Source organism: Littorina saxatilis, linkage group LG8, assembly GCF_037325665.1.
Source record: "Littorina saxatilis isolate snail1 linkage group LG8, US_GU_Lsax_2.0, whole genome shotgun sequence".
In the NCBI taxonomy this organism is placed as follows: domain Eukaryota; kingdom Metazoa; phylum Mollusca; class Gastropoda; order Littorinimorpha; family Littorinidae; genus Littorina; species Littorina saxatilis.
In genome coordinates this window covers 25,034,773-25,058,733 of record NC_090252.1, presented here as the reverse complement: position 1 = coordinate 25,058,733, position 23,961 = coordinate 25,034,773, and the positions used below count along the sequence as shown (strand labels likewise).

The 23,961-nt window shown below is 41.9% G+C and overlaps 2 protein-coding genes across 2 annotated transcripts; one reads left to right on the top strand and one right to left on the bottom strand.

The window, feature by feature from the left end:
- Nucleotides 1-2,589: 2,589 nt before the first annotated feature.
- On the bottom strand, nucleotides 2,590-13,513 carry LOC138973133 (RNA-binding protein 42-like). Its single transcript, XM_070345798.1, has 5 exons — nucleotides 13,360-13,513; nucleotides 8,543-8,760; nucleotides 6,409-7,251; nucleotides 4,704-4,898; nucleotides 2,590-3,063 (listed from the first exon to the last, which is right to left on the bottom strand). Exons 1-5 carry the CDS (start codon nucleotides 13,410-13,412, stop codon nucleotides 2,951-2,953), a joined length of 1,422 nt encoding a protein of 473 aa, XP_070201899.1. The 5' UTR covers nucleotides 13,413-13,513; the 3' UTR covers nucleotides 2,590-2,950.
- Nucleotides 13,514-13,536: 23 nt separating this feature from the next.
- On the top strand, nucleotides 13,537-23,842 carry LOC138973136 (large ribosomal subunit protein mL40-like). Its single transcript, XM_070345802.1, has 5 exons — nucleotides 13,537-13,674; nucleotides 16,220-16,324; nucleotides 19,149-19,319; nucleotides 20,804-21,002; nucleotides 22,364-23,842. The coding sequence occupies exons 1-5, from the start codon at nucleotides 13,595-13,597 to the stop codon at nucleotides 22,475-22,477; spliced, it is 669 nt and encodes a 222-aa protein (XP_070201903.1). The 5' UTR covers nucleotides 13,537-13,594; the 3' UTR covers nucleotides 22,478-23,842.
- Nucleotides 23,843-23,961: the final 119 nt, after the last annotated feature.

Below are 23,961 nucleotides of genomic sequence, written 5' to 3'. Positions count from 1 at the left end.
GAAGCGTCATATGCACAACAGGAAGTCGGTTGTGTGTCTTTCCCACGTCCACTTTACAGATCGATTTTCTAGTCAATGACTTCACACTCCATAAACTTATCCTTTATGTGTTTTGATTCCAAGTGTAAATGTTTAATTTAGCAGAGTCACACATTTACACACACACAAATAGAGAACGATTCACTCTTGCTTTCTCACACACACACAGAGACAAAGAAAGATTTGACAATATTCACTCTCGTTTCATGACATAAAAATGTCCTCTTATTTCTCATTCCAGTCTGTAATGAAATGTACATTCATACCAAAACACATGACAAATACCGTGGAACCTTCCTTTTCTTAACTCATTGTCTCCCAGGTACGAATATATCCGTACCCACTCATATCGCTCTATCTGACCAGGTACGGATATATCCGCTCAGACTGTTAGCTTCAGTCGCTTCCTGTGACGTCGATCTAACGCCTGCATTCCAGCATGTTGATACACAGTTACTACAATTCTGAGAAACCTGCTGCAGCACAGCTGGTCTCAGCTAAAAAAAAAACTTGGTCAACATAGGTGGGGTAGAAAGTGTTAACAAGAAGGGCAAAGCCCATACGACTCACATGCTTGACCTTGACCTTTACATGACCTTGACCTTCAGCTAAACCTAGCAATGACATCATACACTAAGAACTGCTTTACACATTTTTCCTACCAAAATACATGTGACCTTGACCCAAGGTCAAGGTCATCCAAGGTCATGCAACACAAAGCTGTTAATTCAAGACATAGGAAGTACAATGGTGCTTATTGGCTCTTTCTACCATGAGATATGGTCACTTTTAGTGGTTCACTACCTTATTTTGGTCACATTTCATAAGGGTCAAAATGACCTTGATCATATGTGACCAAATGTGTCTCATGATGAAAGCATAACATGTGCCCCACATAATTTTTAAGTTTGAAACAGTTATCTTCCATAGTTCAGGGTCAAGGTCACTTCAAAATATGTATACAATCCAACTTTGAAGAGCTCCTGTGACCTTGACCTTGAAGCAAGGTAAACCAAACTGGTATCAAAAGATGGGGCTTACTTTGCCCTATATATCATATATAGGTGAGGTATTCAATCTCAAAAACTTCAGAGAAAATGTGAAAAATGTGAAAAATAGCTGTTTTTTAGACAACATTTATGGCCCCTGCGACCTTGACCTTGAAGCAAGGTCAAGATGCTATGTATGTTTTTTGGGGCCTTGTCATCATACACCATCTTGCCAAATTTGGTACTGATAGACTGAATAGTGTCCAAGAAATATCCAACGTTAAAGTTTTCCGGACGGACGTCCGGACGGACGGACGACTCGGGTGAGTACATAGACTCACTTTTGCTTCGCATGTGAGTCAAAAAGGGGGAAGTCATAAAACGATGGTAAATTTACAGAGGTTATAATCTGAGAAAACAGGTTTTTAAAAGGGAGGGAGTCAAAGTCTTAAGTAGGGTTTCACTGTATTTTGCACTGTAAAAATCCTGATGTGCAAGAACAGTCTTCTTCACTTCTCTTTACAATTCTGTTTCTTTCAAAATGTGCTAACATCAACTCAAGTGACACGCCCTGCATAAACCTTTTCTGCTGTGTACGTTGAGCACTACAAACCGAAGCTTGACACAGATAAGACCTCACTAAAATATAAAACATGACATTCTACTTGAACCTGAAGATCTTACTTGCACACCACACATGACATTTTTATGAGAGTAAATCCTTTTTCGTAAACTACAAATCTTCAGCTGAAGGGTTTTAGTGATTTTGTTAGTAAAAAAAAAGGTTGGTATATAATTAAAACGTGTATGAAGCACAGCTTGTGTATGAAGCACAGCTTGTGTATGAACCACATCTTGTGTATGAAGCACAGCTTGTGTATGAAGCACAGCTTGTGTATGAACCACAGCTTGTGTATGAACCACAGCTTGTGTATGAACCACAGCTTGTGTATGAACCACAGTTTGTGTATGAACCACAGCTTGTGTATGAACCACAGTGGCACTCCTCTTTTAAGACTTGCTCCGTTTGAAGATCTTGCTTTTTCAGATTTTCTGTTATTGACCTGTGTAAATTTACCTCCAATTTAAGACTGCCCCTTTTTAAGACCTGATTTTGTGGGATTTGTGAAGGTCTTCAAAGGCCCCCCTGTATTTAGTCATTCCAGTAAAAATGGAGATTTCAGAATCAATGTCTGTACACAAAACGCTGTGACTTCCCCAGGCAGCTCATGTAAAGTTTTAACATCTTGAAGTTTAACACAGTAACTCAAAGGTATAACTGTCAATAAAACTGCACATATACATACATGAACACACACACATAATCTCTCTCTCTCTCTCCGAACCAATGTAACAGATTGCAATCTGGTGTTTTTTTTACTGCCCGTCATTGTTTGAAAACAATGTACCAATCACGATGAACCAGCATGCAAACAGATCCTCAACTCAATGAACTGTTACGAAGAAGACAGTGCAATAATAACAACAAGGAAAGAAAAATAAACTCATACAGTGGAACCCCCTTTTAAAGACCCGGTGTTATAAGCACCCCCCCCCCCCCCCCCCCCCCTTCAGATTCGGCAATTAAAGACTCCCCTCTTTTAAATTATTGCTTTTTCAGACTATTCTGTTCATAACCACTCTAAATTTACCCCCATTTTAAGACTACTACCATTTTCAGACCTGATTTTGTCTGAGTTTTGGTGGTCAGAGTTTTTGTATTTTTGTCACTTTCTTACTCTTCCTACAGATGATGAGGGCTTGCCTCACTCTCTGAAACAGCTCACTCCATCTGGCTAATAATGTGTCAGCCATTTTAACCACAATGCAAGATGTGAGGCATGCATTTGAGATATTTTCTCAAAGTCTCGCTCACCATAATGTGAACTTAACATACTAACTGCTAAAATTAAAATGCTACATCATTTCAGTCCAAGTCGTTTCTTTTCTTTCTCCTTCTTGCGGACAATTTCAATGTTGCGGTCTTTCCACGTGCTCTTTCTCAGCTTGATTGGTCTGTTGCCAACATATTTTCCTGCAAATCATACAAACAACAAATGATCTGTCAGTCAAAGAAAGTGTTCAATCCATAGAGTTTTTCCACTGAAATGATGTTTTATACTATTAATGCCGTGGTACCCACTTCTACCAGAACAACAGAGGTCTTTCATGTGCCACTGTGGTGACACGGGGATGGGGCATGGATGCCATCTCAGAGTCTTCAAATAAAGTTGACCGTGTCTGTCCCGGCCTGGATTTGAACCCGTGGCCCGAGGACCACAACTACAGCCTCCCACCAACTGAGCTACCAAATCACTCCAAATCAAACACGTCTGCAGTGCACCAAGGGTGTCCTTGAATTTTATCACACTCACAGGTACCACTGTATTTGCATTCAATCTACTTTATGGCTTGTTTAATAAAGAACAAAACCCCCATCTTTCAGGCCATGTGCTTGCATACATGTATGTAAAAAAAATGTAAAAAAAGGTGCACAGCGCCCATGAATCAGAACATGTACATGTCCAAATTCCATGACGACGTCAATATGTATGACTGGCCCTTAGACTTTAGTTTTCTAACTCAAACGTCAATATGTATGACTGGCCCTTAGACTTTTGTTTTCTAACTCAAACGTCAATATGTATGACTGGCCCTTAGACTTTTGTTTTCTAACTCAAACGTCAATATGTATGACTGGCCCTTAGACTTTAATTTTCTAACTCAAACAAAGCCAAAAACAAAGAGACTGCCAACGTTCCAAAATTCAGAATAAACAAGAAGAGCAAACGCTCGATCGAGTCACTTTCGCAGTTCTGAATATTATATGAGGCATCAGATGGACAGGAAGAAATTGCTATTCACAACACAATGAGTCACGTTCACATAAAATTTGAGCCCGGTCACTTTTATAGTTTCCGAGAAAAGCCCAACGTTAAGTTGTGTGTTGCCGAACAGAAAAGGCTAGTTATCTCCCTTGTTTTTCTGATAACGTTCGTAAAAGGCTACAGATGTAAATACTTTGATGTAAGAATAATCCTACAAAGTTTCAATCACATCCGATGAACTTTGTCAAAGATATAAAATGTCTAATTTTTCCTTTGACGCTGACCTGTGACCTTGAAAAAGGTCAAAGGTCAACGAAACCATCGTTAAAGTGTAGAGGTCATTGGAGGTCACGACTAAACAAAATATGAGCCCGATCGCTTTGATAGTTTCCGAGAAAAGTCCAACGTTAAGGTGGTGTCTACGGACGGCCGGCCGGACAGACTAACACTGACCGATTACATAGAGTCACTTTTTCTCAAGTGACTCAAAAACAAGAAAGGTAGGTTGTTTGAACGTTTGTTATTGACTAAACAATTATATTCACAGATATTTCGACCCAACCGTCTTTTAAGTGAACAGACAAAATATTAATCACAAAATATCAATCACTGCAGGTGATTTTGTGATTAAGTGATTCATTCGCTCGGCTTCCTGACAAGTGGACGTAAACTGATAGAACTATCAAGATAAGTTTTGTGTGAATATTTGTTTGTCTGTTCACTTAAAAGACCGTTGGGTCGAATTACCTATGAATGTATTGTTTTGTCAATAACAAACGTTCAAACAACCTACCTTTCTTGTTTTTTGATTCAAACAAAGCCATCAACAACTGCACGTCCTTCTTACCGTTCATCTCTCTCATTGCACGTGTGAAGTCTTGAGGGTCCTTGAAGCTTGCGAAACCGTAGCCCTTGGTCTTGTTGGTACGACGATCGCGGACAACCTTGGCCTTGACGAAGGTCGGGTACTTGCCGAAGGCTCGCTGCAGGCTTTCGTCGGTCACCTCGTTACCCAGGTCACCACAGAACATGCGGAAGTCATCTGGTGGAAAGATAAAAATATTATTGTTTATAGTCTCTTCAGCACAGAAACCATGGAGTCTTGTTTTATAAGTAAATTAACCAACTTTTAATTGTTTCAGTTTGGCGCTTCTCTTATTAATTAATTAAGGGGGGGGTGGGGGGGGGGGATCTGAATTGAAGACAGTTTGGTACTTTTTCTGTCATTAGTTTTGTCTTGGAAGACAACATTTCTTCAGATCTATGCAATTGCAAGTATAGTACAGACAGTTACTGCATGCCCCTCCAATTCTCTCTAACAACCCATCCAAGCTTTATGGTCATGCACATTGTCACACATCTGGAAATGCCACGCAGAAGCACAGTAATTTTACAGTCATAAACCAAACTTTTAATTACTACTAAATTAATTGTGACCTTACACAGTCGATGAGTCATTACTATCAATACCTACCTCTAAGTCTAGACAAAAAATATACACACAACCTCGTGGATGTTTACAGACTTGCATCACTTTTTTTTTTGGTCTCTCATGACACTTATAGTTATGTATAATTTTCCATTGGAAAACAGTGTCAGAATGGCTCTGTGGGAAATACTGACCTAATAAAAAAAACACCACCACACCCACACACAAAAGCCATTTAGGGTAATACGATAAAAAATATAGGGTCAGCAGGTCACTCTTTCCTTGGGACGGGCGCTGTGGCGGGGTGGTAAGACGTCGGCCTCTTAATCGGAAGGTCGAGGGTTCGAATCCCAGGTGGGTTAAGTGTGGAGATTTTTCCGATCTCCCAGGTCAACTTATGCGCAGACCTGCTTGTGGCTTATCCCCCTTCGTGTGTACACGCAAGCACAAGACCAACTGCGCACGGAAAAGATCCTGTAATCCATGTCAGAGTTCGGTGGGTTATAGAAACACGAAAATACCCAGCATGCTTCCTCCGAAAGCGGCGTATGGCTGCCTAAATGACGGGGTAAAAACGGTCATACACGTAAAATTCCACTCGTGCAAAAACACGTGTACGTGGGAGTTTCAGCCCACGAACGCAGAAGAAGAAGTAGATTCTTTCCTTGTTGTGGTATGGTACATGTAATGCAGCTTCATTAGGCCAAATAAAAATAGGTGTGGTTACGGTAACATAGCCACAAAAAAATAGGGTAGGAAGGTAGGCAATCACTTTTTTTTTTAAAACTTTTTTTTTCTAATGTGTACAAATTAAACCTACTTGACAGGGAAATAAGTGTGCGACTCGGGCGCTTTCGCTTTCATTGCGTTTTCTGCACTCGTTTTCTTGTGTGTTTTTGTTTTTGTTTTGACAAATGTAATAAAAAGTTATAGGGTCGGCCTCTAAAAATAGGGTAGGTCGGGTTACCGTAACCACACCTTTTTTTTTTTAGGCCTTATCCACCGGTATAAAGTGCCAAATGTCCGACTGTCTGTGAAAAGTGATTTTTGAGAGAGAAGAAGCCATTCAATCACTCACTCACTCAGCCATTCACTAGGATTCCCAAAACATTCATGTACACACCTGGGTCCCACTCCTCCAGAGTTGGATCTTCCCATACAGTGTTGGCTGCAGTCCTGATAAACTTCTTCTTCTTTTCTTTTTTGCCTTTCTTGGTTGGCATGGAAACGTCATTGTCCAGTTCCATTTCCGTCGCCATGACTTCATCCTGGCCCATCGGGGAGGCAAACATCTCTCCATCGATGTTTGCCGACATGGAAACAGAACTGAAAGCAACAGCTTCAGCTGAAGAAGGCTCAACACTGCCTGCACTTTCTTCTGTCTTAGCTTTCTCCTCTCTCTTTCCCTTTTTTGTTTTCTTTGGCACCGTCCTGACGGGCGCAGCAGAGTAAATCATCTTGGGCTTGGCTTCGATCACAGCCGAGTTGGAACTGTCTGCGTTATCCATGGGGCCGCCTTGATTTCCCATCATGTTTCCCCCTCCACCGTTCCCCATCATGGGGAAGCCTTGCTGATGGTAGGGGCCCTGTGGAGGGAAGCCCATGGGCCCTTGCTGCATCATAGGTGGGCCCATGGGCCCCGGCCCCATAGGCCCTGGCCCCATAGATCCCGGTCCCATAGGTCCTGGCCCCATCATGTTGGGGTGGTGGTAAGGACCGGGTCCTGGGCCCATGGGCCCCATAGGACCGGGACCAGGAGGGCCGTGATAGCCGTGAGGGCCATGGCCCATGTTGTGGTGCATGGGGGGCCGGGGAGGTAGGGGGGCTCTGTGTCGCAGCTGGGGAGGAACGAAGGCCGGGCGATTGAGGAGGGGTGGGGGAGGTGGGGGTGGGGACATGAGGGGAGGGGGCTGCTGATCCGGTGCTGGCTCTGGTGGGGGTGGAGGTGGAGGAGGAGGGGCCAGAGCTGTGAACAAAACAGAAAACAACTTTTCAATCAAGCAGATGTGCAAAGGTTGAAGTAATCCACTCTATTCTTCTTATAATTTCATCTTTACAAACAAAATGTGACTGCCAAAGATGTGTTACTGTTAGTTCAGATTCAGAAGTCTTGGAAAATACATTACAATGTACAGCCCTTCCACTCAGATAGATTTTGAACATAGAGAAACCTGAATAACTACCTGTGAACTATTAGAAGACTACCCTTTAATTCACCCCTCCCCGATTCCAAATGATACTGTACACGAAACACATATATATATACAGTAAAACCTCCCACTAACGACCTTGAAAATGTGAAGAAAAATCGGTCGTAAAAAGGAGGGGTCTTTATTGGGAGTTTGGGAGGTATAATTTTTATCACAGGGGTGGAAATTGAACTGTTGGGCAGTACAGTCTTGAAAGTAATTGTGTCCGTTATCCTATTTTTGTTCCCATTTGATGTGCATATGGAAAAGCATAATGTACGTGCATACACCAGCGCACACACGGGCAGACATAACACAAACAACACACGCATGGTCTCATAGGTAAAACTTGGTGATTGACCCCGGGTAAGAAGGTCAGTGTCTGTAAACTGGGACAGGAAGAGTTTCCTCTCTGACATCAAAGAAGACCGTCCCATAGGTAAAACTTGCTCATTGGTAAGTATGAGGTCTCAGTTGGTGAGCACACACTCACAGAATACTTACACATCAATTCAGAGCTGTCGTTCTAACTGCCCCTTCCCAGCCCCTTTCTCCCCCCCCCCCTCCTACTTCGAGGGCAGTCCTTCAATTGTGACAGCAATAGGTGAGAAGATGACAGCCGTGGGCCACTTGACTAGCACGCACTACTGACTACAGACTACCACCCCTGACTCTTGATGCGTGACTAACGGCGTACGTGTTCCGCGTGTGCTGGGTAATTACGAACTTTGACACTCACTGGTAAAAAGGTCAAAGTCGTTATTGACCCTATGTTGGTAGGTCGGTCGTCGGATAAAAGGAGGGCGTCGTTCTTGGGAGGTTAGTTACAGTGTGAAAAGCATCCGTGCCAAGAAATTCGGTCGGCAAAAGGAGGGGGTCGTTCTTGGGAGAGGTCGTTACGGGAGGTTCCACTGTATAAGTTTTAACAAAACTTCCATAGTTTGAAGTTAAGGAAAGTAATGGCCTGCTTGGACAACAAAATACACACATTTTCACACCACTGGCCTGGGATTTAAAACATAACACTCACACAAATAAAGACACCACAATCTACACTCTTAGTCTTACCAGAGATAGGCACATTCAAGTCATTTGTGGGTTCAGCTGCCGGTGCCTGCGACTGCGAGATACAGATGGGTGGTGGAGGGGGAGGGGGAAGAAAGGCGCCGCCTGTCGTCTCATGCCTGATCTGCCGCAGTTGAGCCTCCACCGTGTTGAAGGTGTTGGAGCCAATGATCATCCCAAAAGCACCAACACCATCTGGCGGAGCTATCTCCTGCTCGAAGCTGAAAATCGACACAGAGTTTATTTATTGTATCATGTTCAGTGTTGTTTCCAGGCCTTGGTCTTCAGCCATTTAGGTGTCTTTGGATCTGACCCCAGGCTGGTCGAATGCCCGATAGCTTAGAACAGTCAGATATCATTTGACACCACAACTTTTTTGGCAAGGACGTTTTGACCGATATTGTTATCTATATTTATATATATACGGCTTGTGTCTGTCTGTCTGTCTGTGTGTTCGCCATGCATGACCAAAGTTCTCGATGGATCTGCTTCAAATTTGGTGGGCATATTCAGGTAGACCCCGGACACAACCTGGTCGATGAGAATTTTCAACACATGCTCTCAGCGCGCAGCCCTGAACCGATTTGGGTTTTTCTGTAGATCCACTACATCCATTCGCAGTAACTCTTCCTTATCTTCTCCAGTGTTTTGCGTGTTTATCTCCCTTCCTTCGTGTGGTGTCAATCCATATTCCCGTTACTATTTTTAGAAGGTCACTGTCCACAACGCTTTCATCCCGGCGAAGCCGGATATTCCGGATATTCCCGTTACTATTTTTAGAAGGTCACTGTCCACAACGCTTTCATCCCAGCGAAGCCGGGTATTCCTCTACTTCTTCCCGGCAAAGCCATCCGGTATTCGGCTCTACTTCTTCCCGGCTTTGCCGGGTACCCGGCAAAGCGGGTATTCATTCTAGTATATCATATATTTTGATTCAGGCAAAAGATAATATGTGACCCTCCACCACGGAATGAGTCGCATGTCACCTCGCGCGGTTCTGCGCTAGGCTTCATATAAGTCCGGATGGTGTCTCGTAACAGTGCGAGGGTCACCTTAGTCACAGGCTTGTAACTCGAAAAGTCTTTGCTCTTTTCTAAAACAGTTTTCACCACTGGATAGAGTATAAACAACTCTTTAGGAAAATGTACAAATATGAAAATCATGCAAAGGTGACATGCGACTCATTCCGTGGTGGAGGGTCACATATATACACTCTGAGTGTATACAGGACTGATATACATGTCTGTATGCACTCCGACAATCAAAAGCTCTGTTACAAATTGTAAGCCAATGAAATGCCCCATTACAAGTCATTAGGAAGTAGCCAATGAAAATCAATCCAACGTACATATTGACTTCCGCCATCACTTTTTCGGAGTGTATACAGGGCTGGCAATTATGTACACTCACATAGTATACAACCACTTGTACACACTCCAAGTGTGTTCCATACTCCGACAATAAACAGCTTTATGGGCGTGTGTTTGTCCCAAGGGTACTTTGATTCTCTAAATCAAAAGTTCATTGCGTCCTTTCACAAAATGACGTCGAATGAGACTCAGAGTGCTGATGTGGTTGTCTGGTCTTTTATGTACACTCCGTAAACGTAATCATCATTATAGAAAAGGCCGTGCAGCATCAGATTGTTATGTTTTTTTGTACTTTGATAATCAACTGCTCTGCCTACCTATCGCAAAGTGGCGTGTATACAGGGGGCAGAATCGTGTATATGTTACAGTTAATCTGTGAAACCAGGGAATACGTGTATTACAGTATTAACTAAACTATTTTAGGTAATACATGAATTAACTGTTTTTTTCCCTCAGTTAATTCATGTATTACCTAGTTAATACAGGTATTCCCTGGTTTCACAGATTAACTGTAACATATACTCTCAGAGTGCTTATAGCCAGTGCGTATTTTGAATCAAGGTCCAACTGACCTATTTATTCCTTTGTGTCTCACTGTCTGGGAACAACGTACTGCATGTATGATGGTCTATATTAGTTATTACTATCAATGTACGGGTGTCTGTGTCATCATTTCTATTTGCAGTCCAGGTCCAAGTCAGCAAGTGGTTAGTTTGTATATTTAAAGCTCCTAGTCTTATGCTTACTTCTACCAAATTATTTTCAAAGGACAACAGAAAAACTACAAATCATTCTGATATTGAATGCAGTCTTTCTTTCTTTCTTCATTTGGTGTTTAACGTCGTTTTCAACCACGAAGGTTATATCGCGACGGGGAAAGGGGGGAGATGAGATATTTATAGAGCCACTTGTCAATTGTTTCTTGTTTACAAAAGCACTAATCAAAAATTTGCTCCAGGGGCTTGCAACGTAGTACAAAGTGTATTACCTTACTCAGTTACTGGGAGAATGCAAGTTTCCAGTACAAAGGACTTAACATTTCTTACATACTGCTTGACTAAAATCTTTACAAAAATTGACTATATTCTATACAAGAAACACTTAAACAAGGGTAAAAAGAGAAACAGAATCCGTTAGTTGCCTCCTACGACATGCTGGGGAGCATCGGGTAAAATCTTCCCCCTAACCCGCGGGGGGTATATTGAATGCAGGATGTTTAATATTTGCTACAATAAACAAAACCGGTAATGTTGAACTTTAGCGTGTTAAATTCATAGCTCAGAATCCAGTGCACTTTTTTTACTTATTTTTGATACAAGATCCTGTAATCAAGCCAAAGAACATTGACGTAATTGACGGATTGAGCTTCAAACTTAAGCATAATTAATTCATTTGGTCGTTTGATCGACAAAAATGAAGAGAAAACGTAGGGCATCCAAGGGACATCACTTACATGATAGAGTTGCCTCCCCTCCCCACAAATCGAGGGTTTTTGTTCTAAAATGCATGTAAACAAAATGCACATACGCACTCGGAGTGTATACGAGATTCTGCCCCTGTATACACTCCGGCGTTAACTTCCGGTCGTGAAGAGAATTTGCCATTCAAAGCCACTTTGTGATAGGAACGCAGGGCAGTTGATTGTCACAGAGTGCACAAACAAAAACAATCTGATGCTCCAAGGCCTTTACAGTTACAGTAACTCAACTGTAATGTAGATTTCATTCTCAGAGTGTTTACAAGACCAGAAACCCATGTGCATCAACACTCGCAGTGTCATTTGACGCCATTTTGCAGAGGAACGCAGTGCACTTTCGATTCATCGTATCAAAGTACTCTTGAGACAAACACACGAAAAACACAAACACACACAAAAACTGATGCTGCACGGCATTTTATTGTCGGAGTATCGACCTAGAAGTGGTTGATTATATACTATGTGAATGTACATTGTTTGCCAGTCCGAAAAAGAGATAGCGGAAGTCAATGTCAGATCGATTTTTCATTGGCTACTTCCTAACGACTTGTAAGGGGGAATATCATTGGCTAAAGATTTGTAACAGAGCTTTTCATTGTCGGAGTGTATACAGACCGATTGATCCTGTATACACTCGGAGTGTGTATAGCACAAAACCTGTTAAAGAGACGTGCAATGTTCATGGATCAAAACAACAGCAGGAGCATACACATACATGTAAGCTTAGTATTTTTTCCAAACAAAACGTGAGAGCACTGAGACTGAGAGTGAGACTGAGAGTGAAGGCTCGGTGCTGGGGCCGACGCTATTTTTAGCGTACATTAACGACCTCCCGGAGAGACTGACGGCACTAGCGCGCCTGTTTGCGGATGACACTGCAGTGTACAGGGTGGTGACTAGCGTAAATGACCAGGCCCAGCTACAACAAGACCTCCATCGCCTGGCCGAGTGGGAGAAGAACTGGGACATGCAGTTCCACCCTGCAAAGTGCAACACCCTGCCTGTTACGAGGAGCAGACGCCCACTACAGCCCTCTTACCAGCTCCACGGGCATACGCTGGAGACAGTGAAGGGGGTCAAGTACCTGGGTGTGACCATTCAGAGTGACCTGTGCTGGGACGACCATATCAACAACATCGTCAGCAAGGCAAACATGACCCTGGGGTTCCTGCGGCGCAATCTGAAGATCTCATCAAGATCCGTGAAAGAGCAGGCGTACAAGACCTTTGTCAGGCCTATCCTGGAGTATGCCTCGTCAGTATGGGACCCGCACACCCAGAAGAACATCGACAAGCTTGAGGCCGTCCAGAGACGAGCTGCCCGATTCGTCTGCAACCGCTACCACAACACGTCAAGTGTCAGCCGGATGCTGGACTCCCTTGGGTGGCAGTCTCTAGAGGAGCGCAGGAAGCTTGCCCGCCTCTCGATGCTCTATAAGATCAAGAACAGCATCGTCCACTGTCCGGGCATCAAGTCGAAGCTGGCCCCCTTACCACCACGCCAGCGAAGAGGCCATTGCCAGCAGTTCGGCCTCATCACCTGCCGCACTCAGTATCGGAGTGCCGCTTTTCTACCCAGCACAGTGAAGGACTGGAACTCTCTACCAGCAGCTGTCGTCGAGGCCCGCACTGTCGACACCTTTGTGTCGCGCGCCTCGCACTAAACCAGCAGCCACTGTGACTCATGTCCCCTCCCCCCCCATACTCCCCAACCTGTGAACTTTAATGGACTTTTGGATGCTGGAAACGCTGCTTTACTGGACTTGCGCAACATCCCATCAAGTGCCGAAATAATCACTACTGTTGATTGTGGGCAGTAATGGAAAGACAAGACAAGACAAACTTGTTTAGCATGGAAACTACCACAAATCACAGATGTTAGATTTCAGCGGTGATCTTTACAGACTGAAAGTTTAACTAGTTCATACATTTCACGAAAATATTCAAATAACGATGTAAATTTATTGTACAAACCGGTTCATCTCCGCTTCCATTTCCTTCAAACGCTGCTCGCTGATCGACGCCATGTTGACGAATGTGCCAGAAACTGACTTTTTTCCCAAGACGTCGTGAATATTAAACAACACAACTGCTGTGACAAATAACAACGTTTCTGCAGCAGTATTAGTATCATTTAAAAATAAATCATTCAAAGACTACTTTGGCGCAAAAATTACATACGCAAGTTTTTGCGACATCCAGAAATGGTATGCAAATGATAGCAGAAGTCAACATGGCCTCAAGGACCTTCCAAATTTCTTTTGCTGGTTTGGTAACCAAATTTTCAAGGTTAGAACGATTCTGAGGGGTTTTGTATGCGTATAACGGGATTTTGTTAGTTGGCAGCATCTGTGTGTGCGTGTGTGTATACAATGTATAGACCGCTAATCTTGAACTTTAGCGTGTTAAATTCATAGCTCAGAATCCAGAGGCATTTTTAAGTCTCCAAATTTGTGGAACCTGCACTTGTAATCATAACAAGTCATTTTAGATCCCTTTGAAGTTACGGAATGAACTCCGATGAACTGTACGAATGCATTTTGTTTACATGGGTCAAAGAAGGAATTATCTGTATGATCAGACAAGGGAGACAACTTTTTCGTGTAAATGATGTCCCATGGTTGACAACGTACGCCATTTTCGGTGCATTTTCGTCGATTGAACAACCAAATTAATTAATTATGCTTAAGTTTGAAGCTCAATCCGTCAATTAATTTCACGACAAATGTTCTATGGCTTGCTTACATGGACTTGTATCAAAAGTCAAGAATGTCACTGGATTCTGAGCTATGAATTTAACTGCAATGCATTTCCAAATTCCATGCAAAGAGTAAGTCATTAGTGATTTGATGTTACTAGACTGGCACATTCGTGACATTGCACTGTCTCTAGCCACAGCTCATGGAAAAACTTCCTAACTGTAACAAAGGTAGGATAAGGCGATAAGGGTCGTCAGAAAAGTTCAAAGTAGAGTGATGTTGCTTTCTGTCACAAGACCAGGAGCAGGGGACGTCCATGAGAGGTGGCATAGGACAAATGTCCTGGACAATGCAAAAGTGATAGGACATTTGTCCTGAACAAAAATAAATCAATAGGACATTTTTTTACCGCAACAAAGCGTAAATTTAATAAAACTTGATTATGGGAATGTCGAAGTCGGCCAGCTTGAAACGAAGCCACGCATGGGGGTAACGTCTTTCTTCGGCGCCGAAGTTTCACTTTCTAGAGCGACGGTTTTATCTGGCTCTGGCTGCTTAGAGGCCTGAGGGAGTTTTAGTGGTACTAGCCGCTGATGAGGGCAGAGAATTGAAGTACAAACGCTTCTGGCCTTTTTCTGGCACCAATTTACGTTTCGGCGGCTTGTTGCTTTTTCGGAGAAAAAAATGAAAAGGGAGGTAACTGTCAACCGGCTTGGAGCATTCAGAGTTGCGACCCTTGGAAGCTCTTCTCTATAAAAAAACAAGTCGCGTAAGGCGAAATTACTACATTTAGTCAAGCTGTGGAACTCACAGAATGAAACTGAACGCACTGCATTTTTTCACAATGACCGTAGTCCGCCGCTTGTGCATAACGGAGTGAAACTGACGAGCCTGTTCAGCGCGGTAGTGGTTTCGCTGTGCTGCATAGCACGCTTTTCTGTACCTCTCTTCGTTTTAACTTTCTGAGCGTGTTTTTAATCCAAACATATCATATCTATATGTTTTTGGAATCAGGAACCGACAAGGAATAAGATGAAATTGTTTTTAAATCGATTTCGGAAATTTAATTTTGATCATAATTTTTATATTTTTTAATTTTCAGAGCTTGTTTTTAATCCAAATATAACATATTAATTTTATATGTTTTTGGAATCAGGAAATGATGTAGAATAAGATGAACGTAGATTTGGATCGTTTTATATAAAACAAATTTATTACAATTTTCAGATTTTTAATGACCAAAGTCATTAATTCATTTTTAAGCCACCAAGCTGAAATGCAATACTGAAGTCCGGCCTTCGTCGAAGATTGGTTTACAAAAATTTCAATCAATTTGATTGAAAAATGAGGGCGTGACAGTGCCGCCTCAACTTTTACAAAAAGCCGGATATGACGTCATCAAAAGTATTTCTCGAAAAAAAGAAAAAAAAGTCCGGGGATATCATTCCCAGGAACTCTCATGTCAAATTTCATAAAGATCGGTCCAGTAGTTTGGTCTGAATCGCTCTACACACACACACGCACAGACAGACAGACAGACACACAGACACACAGACACACACACACACACACACACACACACACACATACCACGACCCTCGTCTCAATTCCCCCTCTATGTTAAAACATTTAGTCAAAACTTGACTAAATGTAAAAAAGCACACAAAGTCTCCCCAAGTTTCGTCTGCTTGGACTAGAGAGACGCATCGCTTCGCAAAACATCAATAAAATAGCAAATCAAACTACTGTAAATTGGAAAGTACTGACAATATCCGGATCAAATGAAAGCATAATCGGACAATGACCACTTTTTTGTGACAAAAACAATAGGACATTATATATATGTCCTCTTGCATGAAAAAAATGTATAGGACATTTAGAAAAAATATTCGTGTATGTCCGATGTCCGACGTGCATGTGAGCCCCTGCAGGAGGATACGTATATAAAGAACAAAAGACACTGTGCCACGAAGAAAAATTCCACTGAATGAACCAACAAGAACATTTGAAACACCGACAGATTGTATGAAATTAAACTTTTTCGGAGATGCATGTAATGATGTAAATATTTAATGCAAGATTTTGAATGCAGGAAGGTCATGTGTCATTAACTTTGAACGTCTTTCACTGTCAAGGTTGTCCATACCACAGACATCTCCAGTCATCATCAGTCATCACTGCGCGCGATGTGTTCACACTCAGTCTTCTCCGCTGCTTTTCCATGCCACCAGCCAGCTGTGGTAAGTCGTGCAGCCTTGTTCTGTTTAGTCAAGTTTTGACTAAATGTTTTCAGATAGACTGGGAATCAAGATGAGGGTGTTGGTGGATATGTGTGTGTGTGTGTGTGTGTCAATGTGTGTGTGCTTTCACAGCAAATCTTAGAAAACTACCCGACAGTTGCTTATGAAACTTTGCGTGTGAGTTCTTCCAGATAAAATCCCCAGACATTTTTTTCTCCTCAGTTTTTGATAAATGTCTTTGATGACGTCATGTCCGGCTCAACCTGTCTCGGTTTATGGGTTTCAGCTAGCCAGGTTTTAGTAGTCAACTGGTCCCAGTTTTTCAGTGTCGATCCTTTAGTTTCAGGTGGACAGATTGACTAAATGATTTGATATCGCTTGACGCGATTTGTTTCCATTTAGTGTTGAACTAACACAATGTTTTCATTAACAGGACATTATAAGATGTTTGGTGGCTTGTTGACAGACCAGCTTTTTATATTTAGTCAAGTTTTGACTAAATAATTTAACGTAGAGGGGGGAATCGAGACGAGGGTCGTGGTGTATGTGTGTGTGTGTGTGTGTCTGTGTGTGTGTGTAGAGCGATTCAGACTAAACTACTGGACCGATCTTTATGAAATTTGACATGAGAGTTCCTGGGTATGAAATCCCCATACGTTTTTTTCATTTTTTTGATAAATGTCTTTGATGACGTCATATCCGGCTTTTCGTGAAAGTTGAGGCGGCACTGTCACGCCCTCATTTTTCAACCAAATTGGTTGAAATTTTGGTCAAGTAATCTTCGACGAAGCCCGGGGTTCGGTATTGCATTTCAGCTTGGTGGCTTAAAAATTAATTAATGACTTTGGTCATTAAAAATCTGAAAATTGTAAAAAAAAATAAAAATTTATAAAACGATCCAAATTTACGTTTATCTTATTCTCCATCATTTGCTGATTCCAAAAACATATAAATATGTTATATTCGGATTAAAAACAAGCTCTGAAAATTAAATATATAAAAATTATTATCAAAATTAAATTGTCCAAATCAATTTAAAAACACTTTCATCTTATTCCTTGTCGGTTCCTGATTCCAAAAACATATAGATATGATATGTTTGGATTAAAAACACGCTCAGAAAGTTAAAACAAAGAGAGGTACAGAAAAGCGTGCTATCCTTCTTAGCGCAACTGCTACCCCGCTCTTCTTGTCAATTTCACTGCCTTTGCCATGAGCGGTGGACTGACGATGCTACGAGTATACGGTCTTGCTGAAAAATGGCAGCTACTTGACTAAATATTGTATTTTCGCCTTACGCGACTTGTTTGTTGGTCCAAGGGGACCATATCGTCTTTTGTTTCATCTTTATCGACCAAGGCCGAAGGCCGCGGTTGATAAATATGAGACAAAAGGCGATATGCTCCCCGAGGACCAACAACAAAATGCTGGTCTGACAACAAGCCACCAAACATCGTTTTTGTCATCATTTTGGTTGTGCAACAAAATGCACAATAACCCACAGGGAGACGAATTTTTAGAATCCAACTCCGGGCCACAAAGCATCGTCACAGTAGCATGAGATAACACGTCAAACTTGTATGTGACGTCAAACGTAGCTTTTCTTCCAGTCTGAAAATGTACAGAGCTGCGATCATACCTGTGAGTTCAGTAAGTGTTGAGCATATTTCTTTTCTTTTAAGTGTTTATGACTTTTCGTTGTGGATTTTGCGATTACAGAGATAAGTTGCAAATTGACCATGAGTCGCCGCGGTAATTATCAACATTGATTGGGTCTTTGAGAGTGAATGCTTACAATCGCTGTCCTCGGAAACACAAATCCAAAGCCGCGATGGTTCCACACATAAACAATCAGCCTGATTGGCTTTTACTTTGACAATCCACGTTTCACCTGAAAGCTCAAACCCATTCACCACCTCGAGTTATTGCATGGGGAACATGAGATTTATTTCCCAGGTGTTTGTGAATGAAAACTCGTGAAAATGATGACAATTTCTTATGTTTTACTGCTTTTTGAGTCACTTGAGAAAAAGTGACTCTATGTAATCGGTCAGTGTTAGTCTGTCCGGCCGGCCGTCCGGCCGGCCGGCCGTCCGTAGACACCACCTTAACGTTGGACTTTTCTCGGAAACTATCAAAGCGATCGGGCTCATATTTTGTTTAGTCGTGACCTCCAATGACCTCTACACTTTAACGATGGTTTCGTTGACCTTTGACCTTTTTCAAGGTCACAGGTCAGCGTCAAAGGAAAAATTAGACATTTTATATCTTTGACAAAGTTCATCGGATGTGATTGAAACTTTGTAGGATTATTCTTTACATCAAAGTATTTACATCTGTAGCCTTTTACGAACGTTATCAGAAAAACAAGGGAGATAACTAGCCTTTTCTGTTCGGCAACACACAACTTAACGTTGGGCTTTTCTCGGAAACTATAAAAGTGACCGGGCTCAAATTTTATGTGAACGTGACTCATTGTGTTGTGAATAGCAATTTCTTCCTGTCCATCTGATGCCTCATATAATATTCAGAACTGCGAAAGTGACTCGATCGAGCGTTTGCTCTTCTTGTTGTGTTAAAGCTCTGTCCACTTAGTATACATCATTATAAACACTACACTGAGCTTTTTGGATTTTTAAAAAGTGTATACTCAAGCCACTCTAAAAAGTTAAGAGTCCTTGCAATGTTTCTGATTAAAATCAAATTAACTTTATTATCTCACATGGAGAAATTGCAGTTTGGTTTTGGAAAATGATGTCCACTGTCGAACTATAAGTGATCTTATGCATGATCTTATGCATTATCACTACAATGACTGTTACAGGGGCGCTCCAATGAAGAAGAAAAAAAAAGTGGATCCGGCTGTGTTGATGCAGAGGGAAACCAAGCGGAAAAAAAAGATTGAACGGCAGATGAAGCGCCTCGAGAAATTTGGTCGCCGTTTGAAACCAGTGGATGAGATTGATGGAGACCCAAAGATTCTTTCACAGATTAGGTAATGAGTGTGTGCGTGTGTGTGTGTGAATGCATGTGTGTTTGCTGCTGTTTATGTGCATGTTTGTGAGTTTAAATGTGTGTTAGGGAAAGAGAGAGAGTATGTGTGTTAGTATGTATCTGCGGGTGTGTGTGAAACCAGTAATTTCTGGAGGAGCAGGAAACTTCATCACTGGTATCTTAAATGACAGAATACACTTGGAACAAGTCAGAAGTGCCTTTACATTGCAGCTGTCACTTTGTAACACTTATAGTTCGACAGTGGTCCAGTGATCAAATCAGGCTTCTAATGGAAGGTGTCCTGTCAATTTAGGGGTCTTGCATTACAGGTATCTGGGACCGGGAGATAGCTCAGTTGGTAGCGGAGCTAGTTTTGAAATGCGCAACCTGTCAATATCTGCGTGGGTTTGAATCCCAGGTTCGGCAAGGGATTTATATCTAGGAGTCAACTTTGCTCACACTCTCCCTTGTGTGTCTTCTTCTTTCTTCTTGTCGATCACTCAGATGGAAACGCCGGTTCTTCGCGCAAATGTTGCCGTGCGCTGTAGGTCGTCCAGACTGCCATTGAGCTTCCCTTGTGTGGCTGTACACCCTTGTGTCTGTACACCCCTGTGTGCACGCGTGCACTAATAAAGATCCCAAGATCGAAAGTCTTTGGGGCTCAGAAACATGAACACAAGCATGCAGTAAAAATAAAAAATAAAAATAAAAATTGTGTAGTGCTATACTGCATGGCAGTTCCCTTTCCCCGGTGAGAAAGCAATCCTAATTCCCACGGGGGTAGACTTACACGACTATATGATACATGTATTACCTTATCACCTTATTACACAGTAGATTTTTACAGGAGGATTTTGCACTTCTTTGGAATATCGAAGTAATGCTCAACAAGAACAGTATTTTAAAATCAAGGAAGATGTTGCAAAGACCAAACTGTGCAGATGGAGAGAATCAGGGCAGTGCGTTGAAACTGAAAGTGAGGCAAACTCGTTGTGAAAAGCAATACTTTTGACTTTGAAGTTCGTTAACTTTAGTTTCATGTTGAAGGTTCATGAAGAGAGCTTTTTTTTTTTCTTTTTTTTTTTCGTTCATGGGCTCAAACTCCCACGGCTTTTACGTGTATGACCGTTTTTACCCAGCAATTTAGGCAGCCATACGCCGCTTTCGGAGGAAGCATGCTGGGTATTTTCGTGTTTCTATAACCCACCGAACTCTGACATGGATTACAGGATCTTTTTCGTGCGCACTTGTTCTTGTGCTTGCGTGTACACACGGGGGTGTTCGGACACAGAGGAGAGTCTGCACACAAAGTTGACTCTGAGAAATAAGTCTCTCGCCGAACGTGGGGACGAACTCACGCTGACAGCGGCCAACTGGATACAAATCCAGCGCGCTACCGACTGAGCTACATCCCCGCCCATGAAGAGAGCTAATTTAGGTCACTGTTTTTGTATTTTACCAAACATTGGATTTCTTTCTGAGCAGACTGCGTCGACGACCGCCTGCGGTGCTGACATTTGAGGAGGGCGAGAGGCGAGCTTTGCTACAGAAGCAGTGGTCTCGCAGCAAGTTGCACCAGCACACAGAGGAAGCAGCGACATTGTCCTCACTCCTCATCACTCAGGATCGAGCCTTGGACGAGCTGAAGTTCGAATCTGAGGAGCTGTACAACATGGCCATTCAGGTGTGTATTGATGACGGTGAAACAGTGGCACCCCCCTTTTAGGACCCCCACAAATCTGAGAAGATCAGGTCTGAAAAAGGAGGAACTCTTAAATTTATCGAAGTTATAAGGCCAAAAAAAAAATGCTTTGGTTACGGTTTCATGGCCAAAAAAAATAGGGTAGGTAGGTCGATTAAACTTTTTTTTTTTTTTTTTTTTTTTTTTTTGTTGGTCCCTCTTGAAATGATAAAAATATTTGTGTAGCAGGATATTCGAGGTATTTTCATATTGGTGTATTCGTCCGCTTCACTGCCATCAGGAGTCAAACGAACACACTTGAAGTGAAGTGATTTGATGTGGAAACTTTCCAAGTTTTCGAGAGTCATGCCAAAGTCCAGTTCGAAAGAGTCTTCGGGCTCGGCACTTATTTTCGTCGACCCAACACATTTTATCCCGAACAGTTTGCCGTCCAAAGTTGGATGAAAATCATGAAAAATGTCCACCAAGGTTGCACTCTTCGAGTACCGACTTATCAGTCGTGTTTGTTCGATATGAACGCACTTTCCGAATACGATTGCAAATGCAGACGACATCTTTTTACGTTCGCGCAACGAACGAACGCACGAGACTGACTTCCCTTGGATATGGGAGTTGTAAAAAGCGGAGTGGTGTCCCTTGTCGGGCTTGTTGTTGTCTGCTCGCCGGCGATCGATGTTTTCTCTGTGCCGTGGTGTTGTCGTTTTCGGTGGGTTTTTGTGTGTGTGTGTGTGGTTTTTTTTGTGTATGTATGTGTTTGGTTCATTTTATTTTTAGCTTTAGGACCAAAAAAAAAGTTTAGGGTCGGCCCAAAAAGTTAGGGTCGGTCGGGAAACCGTAACCAAAGCATTTTTTTTTTTTGGCCTAAACTGAAAATCTGAAAACACAAGGGGTTAAACGGGAGTGAGTCTTAAAATGGGGGTTGCGCTGTATGACAGTGGCTAGACACAGAGCCGTCAGTAGGCACCGTATCATTCACGCTTTAAATAAACGTGCGAAGACTTTCAGCCTGAAGACTTTGCCCATTTACCAATAGTGCCTGGGATACTGTTCCTTCTGACGGATCTGCGTGTGGTTAACGTCTTATTTGCTCAGGGAACATGGTAATGAGAAAGGTCAGTGATTGATTCTAAGTAACTAGGCTGGACCTTTGTGCAGTATTCGTTCTGCAAATTGGATCTTTGCTACACTTTTTGCAGTGATGGAGAGTTTGAGACACACATAGTGACACAAGCAGAGGTATCTTCAAACTTTTTTTCTTTTTTTTGATGAGATAAAAACATTGACATATGACATTTCATCTCAAGACGAAGACATGATTTTTAAATTTTTTTTTCTGTGAACAGCTTGATGAGATGCTGATTGGTACACAGATGAAAGGACCAACTGCTACTCCTCCTATCAAGGGCTACTTTGCCAAGGATGGGGAATACATTGACACTACTAAGACATATGATTAGTGACCAAGACATATGATTAGTGACCAAGATATATGATTCATGGTTCTGTGTGTGTCTATGCGATTCTTGTGAATGAAGACATGATTTAAGGTTCTGTGTTCGAGTGCGTGCATGTCTGTGTGTATCTGTGTGATACCTGTGGTTTAACTTTTTGTTGTTGTTTAAGAGTATATATGTGTCCAAGATTTTACATGGGATAAAGGCTTCCACAGTCTGCGGCCTCGCTGCTTTCCGTGTAGAGCAGACATGTTCTGTTGAGAAAGCTGCTAGACCGTAGATTTTGTTATGCTTATTCAAGTGGAAGGATCCATTTATGCCAATTAAAAAGCCTGGACGGATCTATGGTGACTTAAACGATCCTCAACATTAGAAGGAATGTGCCTTTTAACTCTTTCAACACGTCCACCCTATGACATGACTATACACTCAGAACGCATGCGCCAAAGCATATAAATAGCCTGCTGACAACCAAAATTGGGACATTTTGAAAAAAATATTGTATTTTGAAAAAAATATTGTAAAAAAACTAGTACATGTGGAGATTTACTTTTTGCACACAATTAAAGAAAGATTTTTCATTGTTTCAGAAATGTACTTTGTATTTGTCAAAAGGCTTGTTGTGTTTGTGTGGTATGCTATTGAAAATGTCAATAAATAGCCTGCTGACAACCAAAATTTGAAAATTTTGAAAAAAATATTGTATTTTGAAAAAAATATTGTAAAAAAACTAGTACATGTGGAGACTTACTTTTTGCACACAATTAAAGAAAGATCTTTCATTGTTTCAGAAATGTACTTTGTATTTGTCAAAAGGCTTGTTGTGTTTGTGTGGTATGCTATTGAAAATGTCAACAATTTAAATTAAAAAAAGTCCAGAGGCACCACATAAATACTACAGACATGTTTGAAAATATGCACAAAATGTTGTTAGTGAATACTCAAAAAAGAATTTACTAACCTGAATGATACAATGAGATGACTGGGTGATGACTATGATGAATATATCCATGTAGAAGAAAAGAAACACTTGCTGTCACAGTATTTACAGTGCCACAGAGCACAGCAAAACGCCACACCACATTCCAGGCACCAGAATCGAGTCCCATTGCGTTGGGTTTTATCCATAGAAGAAAAGAAACACTTGCTGTCACAGTATTTACAGTTTTTGTATAAATGACTTGTTTAGAACTCGGTTTATGCACGGAGAACATCCTTCTTTGTGTGCCACACTTCGAAGCACGGCTCAACACAAAGCGCCACAGCCATGTGGCCACAGAACATTCCCGGCACCAGAATCGCGTCCGTCCGCTTGCATTGGGTTTTGGCCAAAGTAGCATTGACACCTCGAGCTCTTGATTTGGCTAACTCATTCACCCTCATCACTCACTTATCCATCTATCACAACAACACTGTTTCATGCACACACAGTCACTACCTTCCTTCTGCACGCCGCTTCGCTTCGCAACAACACTGACAACTCGCGA